Source organism: Schistocerca piceifrons, chromosome 2, assembly GCF_021461385.2.
Source record: "Schistocerca piceifrons isolate TAMUIC-IGC-003096 chromosome 2, iqSchPice1.1, whole genome shotgun sequence".
In the NCBI taxonomy this organism is placed as follows: Eukaryota; Metazoa; Arthropoda; class Insecta; order Orthoptera; family Acrididae; genus Schistocerca; species Schistocerca piceifrons.
In genome coordinates, this window is record NC_060139.1 from 621,523,523 (window position 1) to 621,545,247 (window position 21,725).

Here is a 21,725-nt window from a genome sequence, read left to right on the forward strand (position 1 = left end):
TTAAGATAGGTAACATTTGAATGACCTTTCAAGAGCCATTTAAGTTTGATCTAAATGTCCTAATAAACAGGTTTAAGATTCACACAATAGTGAACTTTAAGAACAGTAAAAGATTAAAATTCTAAACATAATGGGCGGTATACAGACAGAAGTGATGCCTGTAAGACATTATCACCAACAGCGTGTCCTAAGACCAGTCAAGGATCCCAGCCGCCACCTCTACCAAAACAGCCATGCGCTAGGTAAACCCTGGCCGTGCAGCCACATGCCAAGGCTGGTGGGAGGGACAAGATTATAAATGACTTGTGTAACACACCAAAACTCTTTAAGACAAGTGAGGAAACGTCTATTACAATCCCCCTTTTTAAAGAAATTAAAAAAAAAAGAGGGGTCCCTCGAGACAGGTTGTAACTTAACAGATTCAACATATCAAAAGGTGGCTTCTCCAAACATCCTTGAAAAAAAAATTACGGTATGTACACTAGCCTGAACATAACATATAAAGCCCATCAAGAGGTGAACACGATAAAACAGAAACGTTTGGCAATAGAAGCCAAAAGCAAAAACTATTCCATCCAAGGGCGAAGCGGAGTGTAGCATCGCTAGATCGACATGAACACACCAAAGGCACACTAAGTAAGCAATACGGTTGTGTGTCAAAATAAAGAAGCATGTAATTCACCACAGAGAAAAAGAAAATTCAGGCTGCCGAATAATGTTCCATAAACTTTGCAACACACTCCAGTGCCAGGACCTGAGGAAAACCACCAATGCACGAGGCACTCACCCTGTCTTAATAAATCCAGGAGCAGCAAGGCTTCTCGATCCTGATCAAACAGCATCAACAGCGAGATCTGGAAAACAGAGGTTGCCATATGCCGCATGTCTTCTGGTCACAGCGCGTCTCCGATGCAGGAACGTCCTCCTTGCCGTGTTTACGCTGTTTCTCCTTACTCGCCCAGCGAGCTCCGAAGTCCTTTCGTACTGAGCGCCTCGTAACTAAAACAAACCGCCAGCGACCTCTTTAAAGGGCAAGCACCAGAAAAAAATCTCTGCCCGCTACAACAGCACACTCTAACCACACCAAAGTGAGCCTCACACTGCAGCACCTCAGACGTACTTGTGACAAGGAATAGTAAATCTTGGTGCCGATCGGGTACTCTCGGCATCTCTTAGCGCTTCCAGGTGGCAGTCGGCGAAAGTTTACAGTTGTTCTCTGTGCACAGTTCGCGTGTTTTGGTTATAGTGCGTTTGTTAACGTTGATGCTGCTCTAATTTGAAAAATGTAAAAACATAGTTCCACTTTGTGCTTCGCAACGTGTGGCCGTAATAAAAGTCTACATCGCCAAAATGTCCAGCATTTAACCAGGAGAATCAAAATTTCCGTAAAAATTAAACTTCCTACCACAAGGCGGTGTCGGTGATACAGTTTAGTAACACGGTGGTGTATAGCTCTCAGGGTCCTTCGGAAACCTAAAAAATAGATATGTGGTATCTTCTTCTTGTCGTTACTGCATTTTATTGCGTATGTACACTATGTCATTAAAAGTATCCGGACACCTAGCTGAAAATGACTTATAAGTTCGTGGAGCCGTCCATCGGTAATGCTGGAATTCAGTATGGTGTTGGACCACCCTTAGCCTTAATGACAGCTTCCACTCTCGCAGGTATACGTTCAATCAGGTGCTGCAAGATTTCTTAGCGAACTCCAGCCCATTCTTCACGGAGTGCTGCACTGAGGAAAGGTATCGATGTCGGTCGGTGAAGGGTGACGAAGTCGGCATTCCAAAACATCCCAAAGGTGTTCTATAGTATTCAGGTCAGGAATCTGTGTAGGCCAGTCCATATGTCATTGACATGTAACCACTTCGCCACAGGCCGTGCATTATTAACAGGTGCTCGATCGTGTTGAAAGAGGCAATCGCCATTCCGGAATTGCACTTCAACAGTGGGAAGCAAGAAGGTGCTTAAAACATTAATGTAGGTCTGTGCTGTGATAGTGCCACGCAAAACAACAAGCGGTGCAAGCCGCCGACATAAAAAACACGATCACACCATAACACCACCGCCTCCGAATTTTACTGTTGGCACTACACACGCTGGCAGATGACGTTCACCGGGCATTCGCCATACTCACACCCTGCCATCGGATCGCCACATTGTGTACCGTGATTCGTCACTCCACACAACGTTTTTACACTGTGTCAGTCGTCCAATGTTTATGTTCCTTACAGCAAGCGAGGCCTTATTTGGCATTTACCGGCGTGATGTGTGGCTTATGAGCAGCCGCTTGACCATGAAATCCAAGTTTTCTCATGTTTTGTCGTAGTACTTGCTGTGGATCCTGATGTAGTTTGAAATTCTTTTGTGATAGTCTGGCTAGACACACATTACGGCCCTCTTCAACTGTCGGTGGTCTCTGTCAATTAACGAACGAGGTCGGCCTGTACGCTTTTGTGCTGTACATATCCCTTCACGTTTCCACTTCACTGTCACATCGTAAACAGGGGACCTAGGGATGTTTAGGAGTGTGGAAATCTCGCGTACAGACGTATGACACAAGTGACACCCAATCACCTGACCATGATCGAAGTCCGTGAGTTCCACGGAGCCGCTCCGTTCTGCTCTCTCACTATGTCTAACGACTACTGAGGTCGCTGATATGGAGTACCTGGCAGTAGGTGGAAGCACAATGCAACTAATACGAAAAACGTATGTTTTTGGGAATGTCCGGATACTTTTGATCACATAGTGTAGCTACCTTACATGGCCTCAGTAGGTTTTGTTTCAGTTTTGTCCTGCAGAGATCTGTTGTGCCTAATAAGTGTAAACTGTGACGATTAGTATTAAAATCTTGTATTACAAATTTAATGATCCCAAAAATCGTCACAGATAGCATCTGTTTGCGCTAAGTTACTAATATAAAATTTTATTAGGCGCTACCTCAACATATTATATGGGTAGTAAAATAATAAATTCAAAAGTTCGTATGATAACGTGCTGTTGAATAACAACCACACAGTTCCAAAAGCGCATGTCGAGATGTAGGCCACACAGTAAAAGGGCATATTGGGAGGCAGTTTCTTAGCCAGTATTGTGCAGTATTTCCTAGTGAAGCAATGGTTCAGTTCATGAATCTTAGTTCACTCAGATTCTGAGGAGAAATGGAGCTGGTGTTATTACATGAGACTACAAAAAAAACTCCCAGTGAATTCACTTTGGTGTTTGGGTTTCCTGACAAACGGTTCACTAACTCCTCCCGCTAAATCGGAGTCATTTCCGCGAGGTATACAAGCTTGTGCGGAAATCTGTCTGTTTTGAAGGTAGCGGTGCCCAAATACCACTTGGTATTGAAGAAAAACAGCTGTATACTTGAAGTAAGTTTAATGTAAATTTCTTACGAAAATAAGTTAAATGTAAATCATATACAGGGTGTCTCTCCTAAGAGTGGTCAGGCGCATTTTCTTTGGTGTGTCGGCAGGTATCTGCAATTTCGTTTTTGCAGTATGTAATTGGAGTCAGCCTAAATAAATCCTGCTCTCACGTCTTTCATGCGACGCCCGGCATCGATGGAAAGCATAGGTTTGTATCCCATTACAAACAAAATGGTTTTTAAAGTGGCATTTTACTTGCGCGTTCGACAGAACAGTCTCAAATTAGTGTAGTGCTATATTTGTTTTATCGATACGTAATACAGTAAAACACGAAGAATAATCAGTATTCCTGCAGCTACAGCACGCCCTGGTCCGCGATGACTACTGCCGCCATGCAGAAGCGCTGCTCTTTCGCTGCTGGAATACTAATTATACTGCGTGTTTTACTGCCCTTGTTAATACATGTTGTTGTTGTGGCCTTCAGTCCTGGGACTGGTTTGATGCAGCTCTCCGTGCTACTCTATCCTGTGCAGGCTTCTTCGTCTCCCAGTACCTACTGCAACCTACATCCTTCTGAATCTGCTTAGTGTGTTCATCTCTTGGTCTCCCCCTACGATTTTTACCCTCCACGCTGCCCTCCAATACTAAATTGGTGATCTCTTGATGCCTCAGAACATGTCCTACCAACCGATCCCTTCTTCTAGTAAAGTTGTGCCACAAACTTCTCTTCTCTCCAATCCTGTTCAATACCTCCTCATTAGTTATGTGATCTACCCATCTAATCTTCAACATTCTTCTGTAGCACCACATTTCGAAAACTTCTATTCTCTTCTTGTCCAAACTATTTATCGTCCATGTTTCACTTCCATACGTGGCTACACTCCATACAAATACTTTCAGAAACAACTTCCTGACACTTAAATCTATACTCGATGATAACAAATTTCTCTTCTTCACAAACGCTTTCCTTGCCATTGCCAATCTACATTTTATATCCTCTGTACTTCGACCATCATCAGTTATTTTGCTCCCCAGATAGCAAAACTCCTTCACTACTTTAAGTGTTTCATTTCCTAATCTAATTCCCTCAGCATCACCCGACCTAATTCGGCTACATTCTATTATTCTCGTTTTGTTTTTGTTGATGTTCATCTTATATCCTCCTTTCAAGACACTATCCATTCCGTTCAACTGCTCTTCCAAGTGCTTTGCTGTCTCTGACAGAATTACAATGTCATCGGCGAACCTCAAAGTTTTTATTTCTTCTTCATGGATTTTAATACGTACTCCGAATTTTTCTTTTGCTTCCTTTACTGCTTGCTCAACATACAGATTGAATAACATCGGGGATAGGCTACAATCGTGTCTCACTCCCTTCCCAACCACTGCTTCCCTATCATGTCCCTCGAATCTTATAACTGCCATCTGGTTTCTGTACAAATTGTAAATATCCTTTCGCTCCCTGTATTTTACCCCTGCCACCTTCAGAATTTGAAAGAAAGTATTCCACTCAACATTGTCAAAAGCTTTCTCTAAGTCTACAAATGCTAGAAACGTAGGTTTGCCTTTCCTTAATCTAGCTTCTAAGATAAGTTGTAAGGTCAATACTGCATCACGTGTTCCAATATTTCTACGGAATCCAAACTGATCTTCCCCGAGATCGGCTTCTACTAGTTTTTCCATTCGTCTGTAAAGTATTTTGCAGCTGTGGCTTATTAAACTGATAGTTCGGTAATTTTCACATCTGTCAACACCTGCTTTCTTTCGGATTGGAATTATTATATTCTTCTTGAAGTCTGAGGGTATTTCGCCTTTCTCATACATCTTGCTCACCAGGTGGTAGAGTTTTGTCAGGACTGGCTCTCCCAAGGCTATCAGTAGTTATAATGGAATGTTGTCTACTCCCGGGGCCTTGTTTCGACTCAGGTCTTTCAGTGCTCTGTCAAACTCTTCACGCAGTATCATATATCCCATTTCATCTTCATCTACATTCTCTTCCATTTCCATAATATTGTCCTCAAGTACATCGCCCTTGTATAGACTTTCTATATACTCCTTCCACCTTTCTGCTTTCCCTTCTTTGCTTAGACTGGGTTTCCATCTGAGCTCTTGATATTCATATAAGTGGTTCTCTTTTCTCCAAAGGTCTCTTTAATTTTCCTGTAGGCTGTATCTATCTTACCCCTAGTGAGATAAGCCTCTACATCCTTACATTTGTCCTCTAGCCATCCCTGCTTAGCCATTTTGCACTTCCTGTCGATCTCATTTTTGAGACGTTTGTATTTCTCTTTGCCTGCTTCACTTACTGCATTTTTATATTTTCTCCTTTCATCAATTAAATTCAATATTTCTTCTGTTATCCAAGGATTTCTACTAGCCCTCGTCTTTTTACCTACTTGATCCTCTGCTGCCTCCACTACTTCATCCCTCAAAGCTACCCATTCTTCTTCTAATGTATTTCTTTCCCCCATTCCTGTCAATTGTTCCCTTATGCTCTCCCTAAAACTCTGTACAACCTCTGGTTTAGTCAGTTTATCCAGGTCCCGTCTCCTTAAATTCCCACCTTTTTGCAGTTTCTTCAGTTTTAGTCTACAGTTCATAACCAATAGATTGTGGTCAGAGTCCACATTTGCCCCAGGAAATATCTTACAATTTAAAACCTGGTTCCTAAATCTCTGTCTTACCATTATACAGGGTGTTACAAAATGGTACGGCCAAACTTTCAGGAAACATTCTTCACACACAAATAAAGAAAAAATGTTATGTGGACATGTGTCCGGAGACGCTTAATTTCCATGTTAGAGCTCATTTTAGTTTCGTCAGCATGTACTATACTTCCTCGATTCACCACCAGTTGGCCCAATTGAAGGAAGGTATTGTTAACTTCGGTGCTTGTGTTGACATGCGACTCATTGCTCTATAGTACTAGCATCAAGCACATCACGAACGTGGTTTTGCAGTCAGTGCAATGTTTACAAATGCGGAGTTGGCAGATGCCCATTTGAAGTATGGATTAGCACGGGGCAATAGCCGTGGCCGCGGTACGTTTGTATCGAGACAGATTTCCAGAACGAAGGTGTCCCGACAGGAAGACGTTCGAAACAATTGATCGGCGTCTTAGGGAGCACGGAACATTCCAGCCTATGACTCGCGACTGGGAAGACCTAGAACGACGAGGACACCTGCAATGGACGAGGCAATTCTTCGTGCAGTTGACGATAACCCTAATGTCAGCGTCAGAGAAGTTGCTGCTGTACAAGGTAACGTTGACCACGTCACTGTATGGAGAATGCTACGGGAGAACCAGTTGTTTCCGTACCATGTACAGCGTGTGCAGGCACTATCAGCAGCTGATTGGCCTCCACGGGTACACTTCTGCGAATGGTTCATCCAACAATGTGTCAATCTTCATTTCAGTGCAAATGTTCTCTTTACGGATGAGGCTTCATTCCAACGTGATCAAATTGTAAATTTTCACAATCAACATGTATGGGCTGACGAGAATCCGCACACAATTGTGCGATCACGTCATCAACACAGATTTTCTGTGAACGTTTGGGCAGGCATTGTTGGTGATGTCTTGATTGGGCCCCATGTTCTTCCAGCTACGCTCAATGGAGCACGTTATCATGATTTCGTACGGGATACTCTACCTGTGCTGCTAGAACATGTGCCTTTACAAGTACGACACAACATGTGGTTCATGCACGATGGAGCTCCTGCACATTTCAGTCGAAGTGATCGTACGCTTCTCAACAACAGATTCGGTGACCGATGGATTGGTAGAGGCGGACCAATTCCATGGCCTCCACGCTCTCCTGACCTCAACCCTCTTGACTTTCATTTATGGGGGCATTTGAAACTCTTGTCTACGCGACCCCGGTACCAAATGTAGGGACTCTTCGTGCTCGTATTGTGGACAGCTGTGATACAATACGCCATACTCCAAACCTGCATCAGCGCATCAGGGGTTCCATGCGACGGAGGGTGGATGCATGTATCCTCGCTAACGGAGGGCATTTTGAACATTTCCTGTAACAAAGTGTTTGAAGTCACGCTGGTAAGTTCTGTTGCTGTGTGTTTCCATTCCATGATTAATGTGATTTGAAGAGAAGTAATAAAATGAGCTCTAACATGGAAAGTAAGCGTTTCCAGACACATCTCCACATAACATATTTTCTTTCTTTGTGTGTGAGGAATGTTTCCTGAAAGTTTGGCCGTACCTTTTTGTAACACCATGTATAATCTATCTGAAACCTGTCAGTATCTCCAGGCTTCTTTCATGTATAGAGCCACTTTCATGATTCTTGAACCAAGTGTTAGCTATGATTAAGTTGTGCCCTGTGCAAAATTCTACCAGGCGGCTTCCTCTTTCATTTCTTACCCCCAATCCATATTCACCTATTACGTTTCCTTCTTTCCCCTTTCCTACTACCGAATTCTAGTCACCCATGACTATTAAATTTTCGTCTCCTTTCAGTATCTGAATAATTTCTTTGATTTCATCATACATTTCTTCAATTTCTTCGTCATCTGCAGAGCTAGTTGGCATATAAACTTGTACTACTGTGGTAGGCGTGGGCTTCGTATCTATCTTGTCCACAATAATGCGTTCACTATGCTGTTTGTAGTAGCTTACCCGCACTCCTATTTTTTTTATTCATTATTAAACCTACTCCTGCATTACCCCTATTTGATTTTGTATTTACAATCCTGTATTCGCCTGACCAAAAGTCTTGTTCCTCCAGCCACCGAACTTCACCAATACCCACTATATCTAACTTTAACCTATCCATTTCCCTTTTTAAATTTTCTAACCTACCTGCCCGATTAAGGGATCTGACATTCCACGCTCCGATCCGTAGAATGCCATTTTCCTTTCTCCTGATAACGACGTCCTCTTGAGTAGTCCCCGCCCGGAGATCCTAATGTGGGACTATTTTACCTCCGGAATATTTTACCCAAGAGGATGCCATCATCATTTAACCATACAGTAAAGCTGCATGCCCTCGGGAAAAATTACGGCTGTAGTTTCCTCTTGCTTTCAGCCGTTCGCAATACCAGCACAGCAAGGCCGTTTTGGTTAGTGTTACAAGGCCAGATCAGTCAGTCATCCAGACTGTTGCCCCTGCAACTACTGAAAAGGCTGCTGCCCCTCTTCAGGAACCACGCGTTTGTCTGGAATCTCAACAGATACCCCACCGTTGTGATTGCACTTACGGTACGGCTATCTGTATCGCTGAGGCACGCAAGCCTCCACACCAACGGCAAGGTCCATGGTTCACGGGGGGTGTTAATACATATCGATAAGAAAAATATGGCACTAGACTAATCTGAAACTATTGTTGCGAGTGGGTACGTAAAATACCGATTTAAAAATCATTTTGTTTGTAACGGGAATCAAAGCGAAGCTTACCGTCGATGTTGGGCGTCATATGAAAGAGGTGATAAACAGAATTTGTTTGTTGATGACTGTAACAAAAGGGATACTCTGTATATAGCTTTAAGGGTAATTATGAAAACTGTTGACAATGTTTATGAACTGATTGTGAGATCGAGCAGGTGATCTTGAATGCATGTTGTGGCGTCTCCTCATGAACTGCTTCGTAATTTAGGAAAGATTCGCGTTTTTCAAAGTAATTCCACGTATGTAATGGAAATAACAGGATGCTACAGAGTTATGATTTATGTAAAGCGTCATGTTTTGTCTCAGAGTAAGCATACAGTAAGGAGCTAGCGCTCCTGATTTGTTTCATTATTCAGTATATTATTCAAAACAAAGACTCGTCTGTTCTATTCGATTCTCTTCTGATTGTCTTTATGTTTACCAGTGCGATTGCTGCCTTTGTTCTGATGAATGTAGGTATCTACATTTAATTGAAATAATAACTACTGAAAAGAGTCTTTCAACTTTCTTTACATCATTTCCTGTGCTTTACTGTTCCGAAACATTAAAGTTAAATGTGGCCACTGCAGTTGTACTAGTGGAAGCTAGTGTCGTTTGCGTAACGCCATTAACTTATTTTAGTTCTCAATAGGCATTACTTGTGCGTAGCATTCAAGAGAACCTGCTCATAGTTTATTTGCTTTCGAGGTACGATACTTCATTGGATTACGCGGAGTAGGTAATTTTATAGCAGATATATATTTGAAACGCAACCATATAAGCCGAAGCTATCCAGTAACTTTTGCTTGAGCAGAAATCGGTTTGTTTTCTTTTAATAAAGAAAATAATCTGATCCAATTATCAGTAAAAAGGACAGTTTTACGAGCAGTCTTTGTTAATAAATATGTACTAAACTCAGAGATATTATTTAACTTAGATAGCCATTTCTCTCAGTTGGGCCGAATTTATAGCTGATCCTCTTGAAATATTACTGCTACCTATAAAAGAAAGATTTCTTGATTCACTTGTAACTTCCATGGACCTATTAAAATGTGAAGGATACACTATTGTCTTCTCCAGAGTAATAAGGAATTGTAGGGTCCTAAGCGTTTCGAATTCTTGTGCTGAGGTAGTCGAAATTATTGGAAGAGATGCTTCAGCCTGTGGAACTATGCGATGTGCACTCAATGAACTCTACGTCGAGCAATGTGTGGTGCAGGCGGAAGCAGGCGCGCTGTCCTACTTTGCGCCTCAAATTGCGATGTCGTACACTGAGGTGAAGGAAGACATTGGGTTGTGGGGGAGGAGACCAGACAGCGAGGTCATCGGTCTCATCGGATTAGGGAAGGACGGGGAAGGAAGTCGACCTTTCAAAGGAACTATCCCGGCATTTGTCTGGAGCGATTTAGGGAAATCACGGAAAACCTAAATCAGGATGACCGGACGCGGGATTGAACCGTCGTCCTCCCGAATACGAATCCAGTGTGCTAACTACTGCGCCACCTCGCTCGGTGACGAAAGTCATGGGAAAGCGAGCGCATATATATAGATGGCGGTAGTATCTCGTACACAATATCTAAGATAGTTGTTTATTGGTTGAGTTGTCTCTTGTACTCAGATGATTCGTGTGCAAATGTTTTCGAGGTGACTGAGGCCGCACAACTGGAATTAATAGACTTTGAACGCGGAATAGTAATGCATGGGACATTCCATTTAGAATGTCAGGGAGTTCAGTATTCCAAGATCCACAGTGTCAAGAGTGTACCGAGAACAGCAAATTTCAGGGATTATCTCTCACCGCGAACAGTGCAGTGGCAGAAGAACTTCGCTTAACGACCGAGAGCAGCGCCGTATGCGTGGAGTTGTCAGTGCTAAAAGACAAGCAACACCGCGCGAAATAACCGCAGAAATCAGTGTGGGATGTACGACGAACGTGCCATTGGCAGCGGGTGTAACTTTGCTAACAGTCTGGCATATCCTGCAACCACTCTCTTGGGATCATGACCATAATTGGTTGGACCCTAGACGACTGGAAAACCTCGGCCTGGTCAGATGAGTCTCGATTTCAGTTGGTAACAGCTAATGGTAGGGTCCCAGTGTGGCGCAGACGCCGCGAAGCCAAGAATCCAAATTATCAACAAGACACTGTGCAAGCTCTTGGTGACTCCACTATGGTGTGGGCTGGGTTTACATGGAATCGACTAGGTCCTCAGGTCGAACTTAACCGACCACTACCGGAAAAGTTTATGTTCGGCTACTTGGAGATCATTTCCAGCCATTCATGGTCTTCATGTTTCCAAACATCTATGTGCCGCGTTACCTGGCCACAACTGTTCGCAGTTGTTTTGAAGAAAATTCTGGACAATTCGAGCGAATGATTTGTCCGCGCAGCTCGCCCGACGTGAATCCCATAGAACTTCATGGGACACAATCGAGAGGTCAGTTCGTGCACAAAATCCAGCAACAACAACAAGTCTCTATTATGGACAGCTATAGAGGCAGCATGATTCAAGGTTTTACCAACGACTTGTTGAGCCCATGCCACATCGGGTTGCTGTTCTATGCCGGGCAAAAGGAGCTCCGACGCGATATTAGGAGGTATGCTGTGACTTTTGTCATCTCATTCTACATAAACATGAGCATCACAAAACACTCGCTGCACTGTCCCACCCTGCATCCCTGAACCACAGTGGTTGTTGATCAGTTGTAGCAGACGACAACGTGAGCAGTGAAGTTTACGCCGTGTTCCAGGAGCTGGACCTGTCGGGGAACGCGGTGAGCCACGTGTCCGGAGAGGCGCTGGTGGGCGTGCCGGCGCTACGCTCCCTAAGCCTGGCGAACAACCGCGTCGAGTCTGCGCCCAGCGGCGCCTTCCGGCACGCGGCCAGCCTGCGCCGCCTCTCGCTGGCCGGCAATCGGCTGGCGACCCTGCAGCCGCGGCTCTTCCGCGGGCTCAGCCACCTGCAAGCTCTAGACCTCAGCGGGAACCCGCTGTCGCGCCTCGACGATGCCGTCTTCTGGGACGTGCAGGTATTCCCGCCTCTTGTTGCCTTCTTCTTTCCACTGAACACACAGAAGCCCACAAGGAAGGGAGTGACAAGAGCCGGCACCCGAAAAGTTTCCCTGTACTCCGCAGATGAATGCTTACTCTCCAACGTATTTTCACTCCTTCAGAGTTTCTTGGCCTCAGCTTCCATTAACAGCGCCCCCCCCTCCCTCCCTCGCAGCTCCACTTAACCACCCTCCCATCTCTATTTTTTGCTTACATTTTTCTCATTCGTAGCATTCTGCGTTGTACCTGCCTTCCTGGAGATGAATGGGTCAACAGAAAATAATTCAAAGTAAACTTCTTTACGAAATATTAATCTTGTCAATGGTAGCTGAAATAAATATTCCTAAAATTTGGTGGGTGTAGCTCAGTTTATCGAAAGTAATTGTGGTGTGCGTACTGTAAGACCTTCGGTACACACACCATCAGATTATTTGACTTGTCGCTCTAACGAAGTAGGCGAGTGTCAGCAATATGTCTCGTGGTCTTATCGTGGCGTGTTTATCTTCTGCCGTTAGGTCAGATGATAGAAATGCCACTTGCACGCTTAGAGTAGCAGATGACCAACTTTAAACAGAACTTCATTAATTTTCACACACGATTATTAAAATAATAACAAGCATAAAAATAACTTAACTTGGTTCTGGATGCTATTTACAATTGACAATCTGAAGTTCCTTTGGTCTTGGTGCGTTAATCTTATTCTCACATATCTCTGATACTTGACAGAAGTGTCTATACATTTATCTTCATGGCTATGTACAGGAGTATGATAATCTTGTTAGGCGCAGACTGATGCAGACTGACTAATCGGAGGTCTGTACACTCGTTATAATACCTCGAGCGTTCAGGTATCACTGCACGAGTGTGATCCGCGAGGAGAAAAGGTTCTACGTTAGCAGCAATCTCATTGGCTGCGTTACATAGTAATACGCAGATCGGCGGAAGCAGAATTTGGTCCGTCTCTAAGACAGCGCTATCTCGTAGTGCGGAGACGGACGAGCGCTGCGCCTGCGCTGTTATGCTTAGTGGGGCGCGCTCTATTGGGAAAGTTGTGTACGCGCTGACTACGCGGAACTATGTACACAACAGTAATAAACGTTGATCAGAACTCAGCTTCATTTCGTTGCTTCGCTGCAGTTTATGTTTCCTGTACGTTTCGTAGGTGTAAACAGGCCACAAAACATCATGGTTCTCAAATAAAGTGAAAAGTCAGTTATTATTTCAGGTGCACAGTTTATTAAGTCAAGAGAGTGCTGCTCAAGATCTTACGGCGGCCGAACCACGAAGGGGAATAAATGCCATACGATCATTTCTTTACATCACACTGAGCCTCCCTCGCATTCGGGAGGACGACGGTTCAATCCCGTCTCCAGCCATCCTGATTTAGGTTTTCCGTGATTTCCCTAAATCGCTTCAGGCAAATGCCGGGATGGTTCCTTTGAAAAAGGGCACGGCCGATTTCCTTCCCCATCCTTCCCTCACCCGAGCTTGCGCTCCGTCTCTAATGACCTCGTTGTCGACGGAACGTTAAACACTAATCTCCTCCTCCATCACACTGAGCCTCCCATACGATTTCCCACAAGTCTCACATAATCTTGCTGACAATTGATGTATTGTTGTGTATAGTAAATTCGCTACTTACAATTACAGAAGTTGTTATTAATTCCAAAAGAAAGTCATCTTCCTGTGGTTACAATTGAAATGCATGGAATGTGATACAAAGACGATTACATATGTCTTGTTTTCAAGAAAAAAATGAGTGAAATGGTACGAATAAACAATGCTGATTACATTTACGTTTATTACACTGTAACTTACGTTTATGTTCATTTCACTGAAACTACGTTATCCTAAGGATTCCAAGCACCTGTCCTGCTTCAGATACGTGTAACGTACATTTTTTTCGGTGTGCATAGAATTTCGATGTATAATACAGCATCCCAAATAAACATTTTGTTTATACTGTTAATCTGGTTTCGTTTTATGAATTACAGTAATTACGAGGTAATTACTTGCCGTTATATTAGCTAATACCATAGCAAGCTGGCAGTATGATAAACAGAGTTGTTACGTGTTCAAACTATGTACTTATAGTGTATTTGCATCTCTTTTCTTATTACATTGTTCGCAAATGAAACCTAATTTCAATGAAACGAATTGACAATAAATGTTGCTACCAATGAGGGGACGTAAGATTAGTCAGTAATTTGTCTTGAAGTTGTTGCAAATTACGTTACGGAGCGTAAAAGGCGAAATTAGTTCTATGGATCACACCTAATGACTTAACAGTTAGTCATGCAATCCAAATTAGCTTGGAATTCGTATGAAAATGAGCTGTAACATTTCAATTCCTGTATTTCCTCAATTATTTTTCTCTCTTTTTCTTTTTTTCGTTTCTTTTCTTTTAACTCCATGGTTTTGTCCCACCCCCTCTCCCTCTGGTTATTCTCCGTCTCCTTATCCTCCATCTCCTTTTTATCTCTCTTCTTAATGCTTTATGGCACTGCAACCTACAATCTCATTTCTCTTCTTTGGAATCTGTCTTTACTTCTTATTCTGTCCTTCTGTCATGTTCGGCAAACTGCTTACCAATTTACTTTCTTTGATCTACTATGGTTCTACTCTCTTTGACACCACCCCTTCATCTTTGTTCCCCCTAGTCCCACAACATGCGGGCCACGGATTCCCTCACCAATTCCATAACACAACATATACAAGACAGGAGTATACGTGCCAGTCGTCCATCACTGTTTCCCATAATGACACCCCTCCGCTTGCTCTGCAATGGAAATCACAGCAGTACCTTATCCCTTGATGGCTTCCTGATGCTACATTTAGTTTTACATGACAGAACTGCTGTGCTGTAGGTCTGAAAGTTTTTACTTAATCCATGGTCTCAGATACAAAGTCGAAAACCGAAAACACGGTTTCTAGGAGAGAGGGAAAGTTAGTGCAGTTTTAAAGTCGAAAGAATGTACTATCTGGGACTGGGATTTTCTCACTGTCTGTGGCTAAAACAAACTGATGGATGCACTCAATGTACTATAAAATCTGCGTTCCTTTTGGCAAAATGCATAATAATGAGATAAACTGGATGACAAGAATTGCTTGATGCAGTCCTAGACAGGTAAAAGTAGATTACTTTGGCCAGTTGGTAGTGTTTTTGAGAGGTTTCTCCATATTTGTCTTATCATAGGATGACTGTGGGCAATGTTTTACTTAGTGTAGCTTTCAAAACACCTTTTGCTCGACTTCAGTTATGTACGTAAACACTAAAAAATAGAAATATGAAAACAGTGCAGTAAATCCACCATTGTGAACAGACGTGAAGTTTTTAAAGAAAACGATGTACTTTAGATAGCATCAAAGCTAAATAAGCATTTTTCAAAGTATATTCCTCGTTTCTCCACTTCGACAGGTATTAATGTGGCAGTTTTGTTGATATATAGCAGGAATTTCTCAATTACTCTTTTTTTTCCTATGTCAGATTTTTAGTTTTCAGTATAAATCTTACATGTGAGTATGAATAAATTATTTTTGAAAAAATCCTTTAGCTTCATTTTCTAACTCATTGGATATCCTGGATTTAATCACGTGAGGATGTAATTTCAGATCGTTGAATGAAAAAGGTGACACCCATATTCATATTATTGACATAAAAGGCGTACTACCGGTTCTACATCTACATATACATCATACTCCGCAAGCCACCTAATAGTGTGTGGCGGAGGGTACTTTCGGTACCACTATCTGATCCCTCGAAACCAGTTCCGCTCGCGAATAGTGCGTGGGAAGAATGATTGTCGGTAAAACTCTGTATTGGCTCTAATTCCTCGAATTTTCTCCTCGTGGACAATACGCGAGATCTATGTGGGGGGAAGTAATATGTAGTCTGACTCTTGAAAAGTGCTGTCCCGAAATTTCAATAGTAAATCTCTCCGTAATGCACAACGCCTCCATTGTAACGTCTGCGAGTAGAGTTTGTTTAGCATCTTCGTAACGCTCCCTCGCCTGCTAAACGATCCCGTGACGAAATTCGCCGCTCTTCGTTGGATCTTCTTTATCTCTTCTATCAGTCCTATCTAATAGGGATCCCAGATAGATGAACAATAATCAAGAATCGGGCGAACAAGCGCATTATAAGTAACTTCTTTCGTGGATGAGCTACATTTCCTTAAGATCCTTCCAATGAATCTGAGTCTGGTGTCTGCTTTTCCCACTATCTGTTTTGTGTTGTCATTCCACATAAGATCGCTCTGGATAGTTACGCCTAGATATTTTACGGCAGACGCTGTCTCCAACTGTTTGTCACCAATAGTGTAGCTGCACAATAGCGGACTTCTTTTCCTGTGTATGCGCAATATGTTACATTTATTTAAGATCAGGGTCAACTGCCAGAGCTTGCACCATTCATCAATTCTCTGCAGGTCGTTCTGCAAATTCTTACTATCTCCTGCCGTTGCTACTTTGGTATAGACAACTGCTTCATATGCAGTTAGCCTTAAAGAGCATCCGATGCTTTCGACTAGATCACATATTGTAAACAGCAACGGTCATATCACACTTCCCTGTGGTACTCCGGATATTCGTGAAAAGCGCCTAATTTAATTCATTATTTGAAATCATTTATCAATTGCTAAGGCTCTACAGCATGAAAATTACTAAGTAATGTTTTGAATAGACTGAGCGAAATAAGAAATCAAAATTCATTCCATGGTTTGCTAAACGAGCCCAGAGACCTACCAAACGAGTGGTGGTAACAACTGTTTCCAAAGATAAAAGACAGAAGATGACGAAGCGATATTTTGATGAGTTATCAGAAGATGAGAGACTTCCAGATCCGGAATCGTACTTCAAAGTCAATGTGTACTATTGCTGTTTAGATATCTTAATATCTCAAACTAATTAAAGATTTCAAAGCCTGTGTGACCTTAGGAACACTCTCGAAGTGTTACAACTGGAGAAACTCTTACCATTTTCAAATGAAATAATAAAAGGCAGCAGGAAAACTGATTGCTAAATATAGTAAAGACGCGTAATTTGATCTGTATGAACAATTAATTTCTTTGAAAATGTGCTTAAAAACTGAAATTCAGAAAATCCATTCCATTAAGGAACTCACGGATTTATTACTGATAAAACTCAGTAGCCTTGCATCCAGTTTTCCGGAGGTAATAACAACATGTTTCCTATTTTTGATCCTTCATGTAACAACTGCACCTGCTGAAAGAAATTTTACGAAATTAAAACTGATTAAAAAGTACCTTAGGACTTCTATGAGCCAAGAACAGCTTTCGGACTTGTCAGTGCTGTCTGTAGAGGCAGAACATCTCGACAAACTAAAATCGTCTTCAGCTATGAATGATCTCATAAGTAAGTTTGCCGAAAAGAAGGAGAGAAAAGTATATATTTGAATTGTTTGGCTAACTTGGCTCCTAGGAGCATTAATTGTAAATAATTACTTATCTGTGTAACCTGCACTTAATCAATAAATATTTATTTTATTTAGAATGAGAGTTCTTGTTTCTTTTGTGGAAAATCTTTACCCTCCATCTAAGCTTCGACACAGTTGGGTAATAGGGCCCAGCGACAAATTTTTAAACAGGGCCCGTCTAAGGCAAACTACGCCACAGGCCCAAAGCCTTTTCATGGTACCTGTCTGCTTACAAATCCGGTTGCTAACTACCTTATCTCCGATTCCCAAGTCTGTAAGAATATCTCAAACAGACGACAAGCAAAATATAGTTTCAATTTTGATTTTAAACTTCTCAACACTGCATTTACATTTGATGAAATTTTTGAGCTACTTTCTGCTGTTCTTTTTCTGGAAGCTGATACTGTCAGACAGCCGATGATATTGAAGAAACAGAGAGCGTAAAATGACCTGTTGTTCTGGTACCCAACAAGCGCCCTGTCATCAGAGCCTTAAAATGAATAAGCCAGGCCTTGACGACGCATACATTTTATCAGTGCATTATTTTGTTCCGTTGATATGTTAATAATGATGCAATATTGAGAAGTATAAGATCAAAATTGATGTAACATTTTGCCTGCCGCCTATGTTAGATACACCCACAGAATTGGAGATAAGGTACTTAGTAAATGCGTTGTAAGCAGGCAGGTACGACCACAAGGCTTTATTAATTAGATTACGAAACCAAAGTAGATGCCTGGGAACCTGGCTGAAGAAACCCAGTTAACACAATTTGAAAAATCAAACGTGACTTTCTGAATGTTTGAAAACATGCTCTTTCTAACAGTGATTAGTTTGAAATCAATTCTGGAAAACAGATTTTCTAAAAGAAAGTTGGATAAAATATATTTTTATAATTATTTCAAAAATCAAGTTTGAATTGATTTTGTAGAAATTTGGGAAACAGTATGTGGACGATGTTTTACACAGAGTTGACAAAAGTCATCTCCTCCCGTCCCCTACTTCCCCTCCTCTCTCCCCAGTTGTGAATTGGTGGGGAAAAAGACTCAATCCGTGCTGAGTTGCAGGAGAGGAAGGATGTAAGGTACTGTCTTGGGAATTGAGTTCTTTTACGTATATGTGTCATCCTCCTGGAAGAATATCGTAAATTTTACCGGGTATACAGAACTGGTTATTACCCCACAAACTTTGCTGTCTGAAATTCAAATAAGCACAACTGCTTAAAATTTGCGAGACGATAGAAAAATCTCTCATGAAAAAACGTATCTCATGACACAAAATGTGCGGTAAATTCGACCAATATTTGCTTGTTTGTTCAGACATTAATTAAGTTAATTAAACTGGTTGGGAATGTGTTCAGTTGACGAGATGTTAGCACTGGACTGAGAGGAGTTAAATAAGTGTGTTATCTGTAAGCGTACAGTTGAGGACTACATCCATAGCTTCATACTTAATGGTTGGAGAAAGTGGATACTGGATGAGCGTAGGGGGAATACTTTTCAGCAAATAATGATGCTGCATCAGGATGGTCAGAGGATGCTTTTCGCAACTCATAGAGACTACTGCCTGTGCAGAAGCTGTTCGTGTTTATTGAAATGGTCAGCCGATCCACTGTGCAGGAGACAAATTCGTCCTATTCCACTACCCCAAAGTGAACGGATAAGAGGTGCTCCCCTTGGTGTATGGGGCTCGACAGAGGATGCTTGAAATGTGCTTTGCTCCCCTTTCCAGTCACGTGTGTGTATGTTCACCTTGCTGTGTGCCCTAGTTCACGATTCCACTCGAAAAGGGTGGCGAACTGTCCTACAGCCACTGCCAGAATAATTGCCTCCTACCGATCTACAAGAGTATAGATGCTGAGGAACTTTTACACAGATACGTGGTAGGATGGGATAGGACAGCAAACTATCACTTTATTGTAGGAATGGTAGCCTCCTACAGCTACAAGTGAAATATAGAAAGTTGTACACACACACACACACACACACACACACACACACACACACACACACACACACATACACACACATTTACATGATAAGAAGGGACATAACAGTAAACTGTCACTGAGTATAGGAAGAGTTGCCTCCTATCGATCTAAAAGTGAAACAGCTGCTGAGGATCTTGTACACGGGTACATGGTAAGAGGGGATAGGACAGCAAACTATCAGTGAACTGTAGGAAACGTTGCCTTCTATCGAGCTACAAGTGTATTGCTGCTGAGGAACTAGTACACAGACATAGAGATACACATGGTAAGAAAGGACAGGGCACCAAACTATCACTGAAGCGCAGGAAGATCAATATATGCTACCACAACTGATGGAAAATGCTTCACTGCTCCAATTACGCATTGAAAATCTCATGAAAACAACGGACTATAATGCAACACATGCACTGGGAATTGAGAAAAATCATGGTAATAATACAACTACCACAAAAACTGACCCCAAAAGATTTCTGCCAGGAGAGTGTGGCAGCAGCTGCATGCGTATTCACCTCAATGTGTGGATACAGACTAAGCAGCTTACAACCGGTCTCACCTTCCCTCCTATCTGCCCTCGTACCTTCCTTTCCTCCCCTCGTAGGTGGAGATACCGGTTTCCAAGCCTGTCCTATCCTGTCGTTGATGGCACACAAAGAGATCCATCTGTTGGGAGTGATGGACTGTTTCCAGTGTGCAGACACCAGTCACAGATGGACAAAAGACTCAATAACCGGATGCTTCCAGCATCCAATTAAATGTATTTCTCGGAAAGACTGGTCCCCTTGGAACAATTTCTTGGAAGGACTGCCCTCCTGGAACCAAATTCTTCATGTATGAAGAACTGGACGATGAACAGCGATGTGCTTTCAAACGTTCTGGATGTTCTGCCACACTTCTAAAGTAGTCCTTGCCTAAGTAAAATCAGTATCATGTAGAATAAACATTAGACTAGTCAAAACTATTCTTTGATGCTTCTCACTGCTGATACTTCTATTCCTCCCACAAACCTATTCCCACTGGGAACTTTTAGCGCTGAAATATGGTCTCCTATGCATATTCCCATTATATTTAGTATTGTGCGTTAAACAAGTGTTATTTCGTGTTAATGTTTGCCAGGATAATTTCTCTGTATCCATTCAGCTATAGTGTTGGGCTGGGCAAAGCTACTTTTTGGTTCTTCTCAATAGCTATTCCATCCTTCACAGTCCTTCAGGTAGTGAGTGTTATACTGATCAGAGATACTCTGGCGCTTCTCACTGCTGCTACTTCATACCTATACCCGCCAGTAACTTGTATGGTCTCTTGTTCATTGGATTTAGTATCACGTGAGAGGTGTTCGCAATACCACTTTCGAAAAAAATGAACTGAACGTTGCATTGCTGTATACCCTAACCCACATGAATTTGACGACAGAGTTCACTCAAAAATCATCGCTAAACGTACTTACAGTTCGTGCTCAAAGATTGCTCAGCGGACGTATGTGGAGCTGCTGGCCCGAATCCGCGGCGGCGACCAGCGAGCGAGGCCTCAGCTGCTGGGTGAGCGGCGCCTGCAGCTGGCTAACCGCACAGTCAGGTACAGTGCCTGAGATCGCAGTTAGGAAGTCAGCAATATCTGCTATCAAAAACCTCGTCTTCATACTGCAGTTCTCAAAAATTTTCAAGACCACCACCCACCTACTCCACCAAATACTCTACAGCCTCGGTCTCTGAAAGATGCTCTCTGGCGACTTCTTTCTGTTCCACTGTCCCAAAGGACTGGCAGAGAGTTAAATTACAATATAGCCTTCGCTAACTTCATCCACTAGGAAAATCTCTAAAATTACAGATTTTTTTAACTGAACTGGCGGGCAACCTTGATACTCGAATCACACAGATCACAGTGACACAACTGACGGAAAATGCATCAGAAAGATCTAAAACAACCGCCACTCTAAATAGTCGTGAGAAACCGACACCCGCCTTCGAAATGGTCATTAAACACTCACACCCCACACTTTTAGATCATTATACTCATTGCTAATATCAGAATTAGAACAGAACATCGAAAAAATCATGACACATCACTGTAATAATAATCTTCAGCCAGCGAAGTGGAGGTAGCTGCAAGTATTCACCTAGGTGTAAGAGGACCAACTAAGTACACAATTCGACCGCTAGGGGCGCTGAGGTAAGCAACCTCCATCCTCCTCTCTCCAAGGGCGTAATCAGGATTTTGTCAAAGGTGTGGGGGTCCGATTTTGTAAGAAGGACCTTAAAAATGCTCATGTTTATTATTCTATTCTTTAAATATATTTAGTTATTTATTAACTTAATGTGTATTATTTGCTTTCGGGAAACCTTCATACCAACAGCATTTGGTCTATAAAATTAAATAGGAAATGCTTCTCTTAAAAAGTTTAACGTGTAATAACAAACACCCAAATGTGCAATTAAATATTTCTCTCATAGAATAAAGAACAACCGTCTCCAGTCACAGTCATGATTTTATTT

At 42.3% G+C, this 21,725-nt stretch overlaps 1 protein-coding gene across 1 annotated transcript in view; it reads left to right on the forward strand.

Moving 5' to 3' along the window:
* The window catches only part of LOC124775678 (insulin-like growth factor-binding protein complex acid labile subunit), a 142,935-nt gene extending 122,114 nt beyond the window's left edge, over positions 1 to 20,821 (forward strand). The window contains exons 4-5 of the mRNA XM_047250506.1: positions 11,512 to 11,790; positions 20,696 to 20,821. Coding sequence (XP_047106462.1) covers positions 11,512 to 11,790; positions 20,696 to 20,821 — 405 coding nt within the window. The remainder of the gene's footprint in view (positions 1 to 11,511; positions 11,791 to 20,695) is intronic.
* Positions 20,822 to 21,725: the final 904 nt, after the last annotated feature.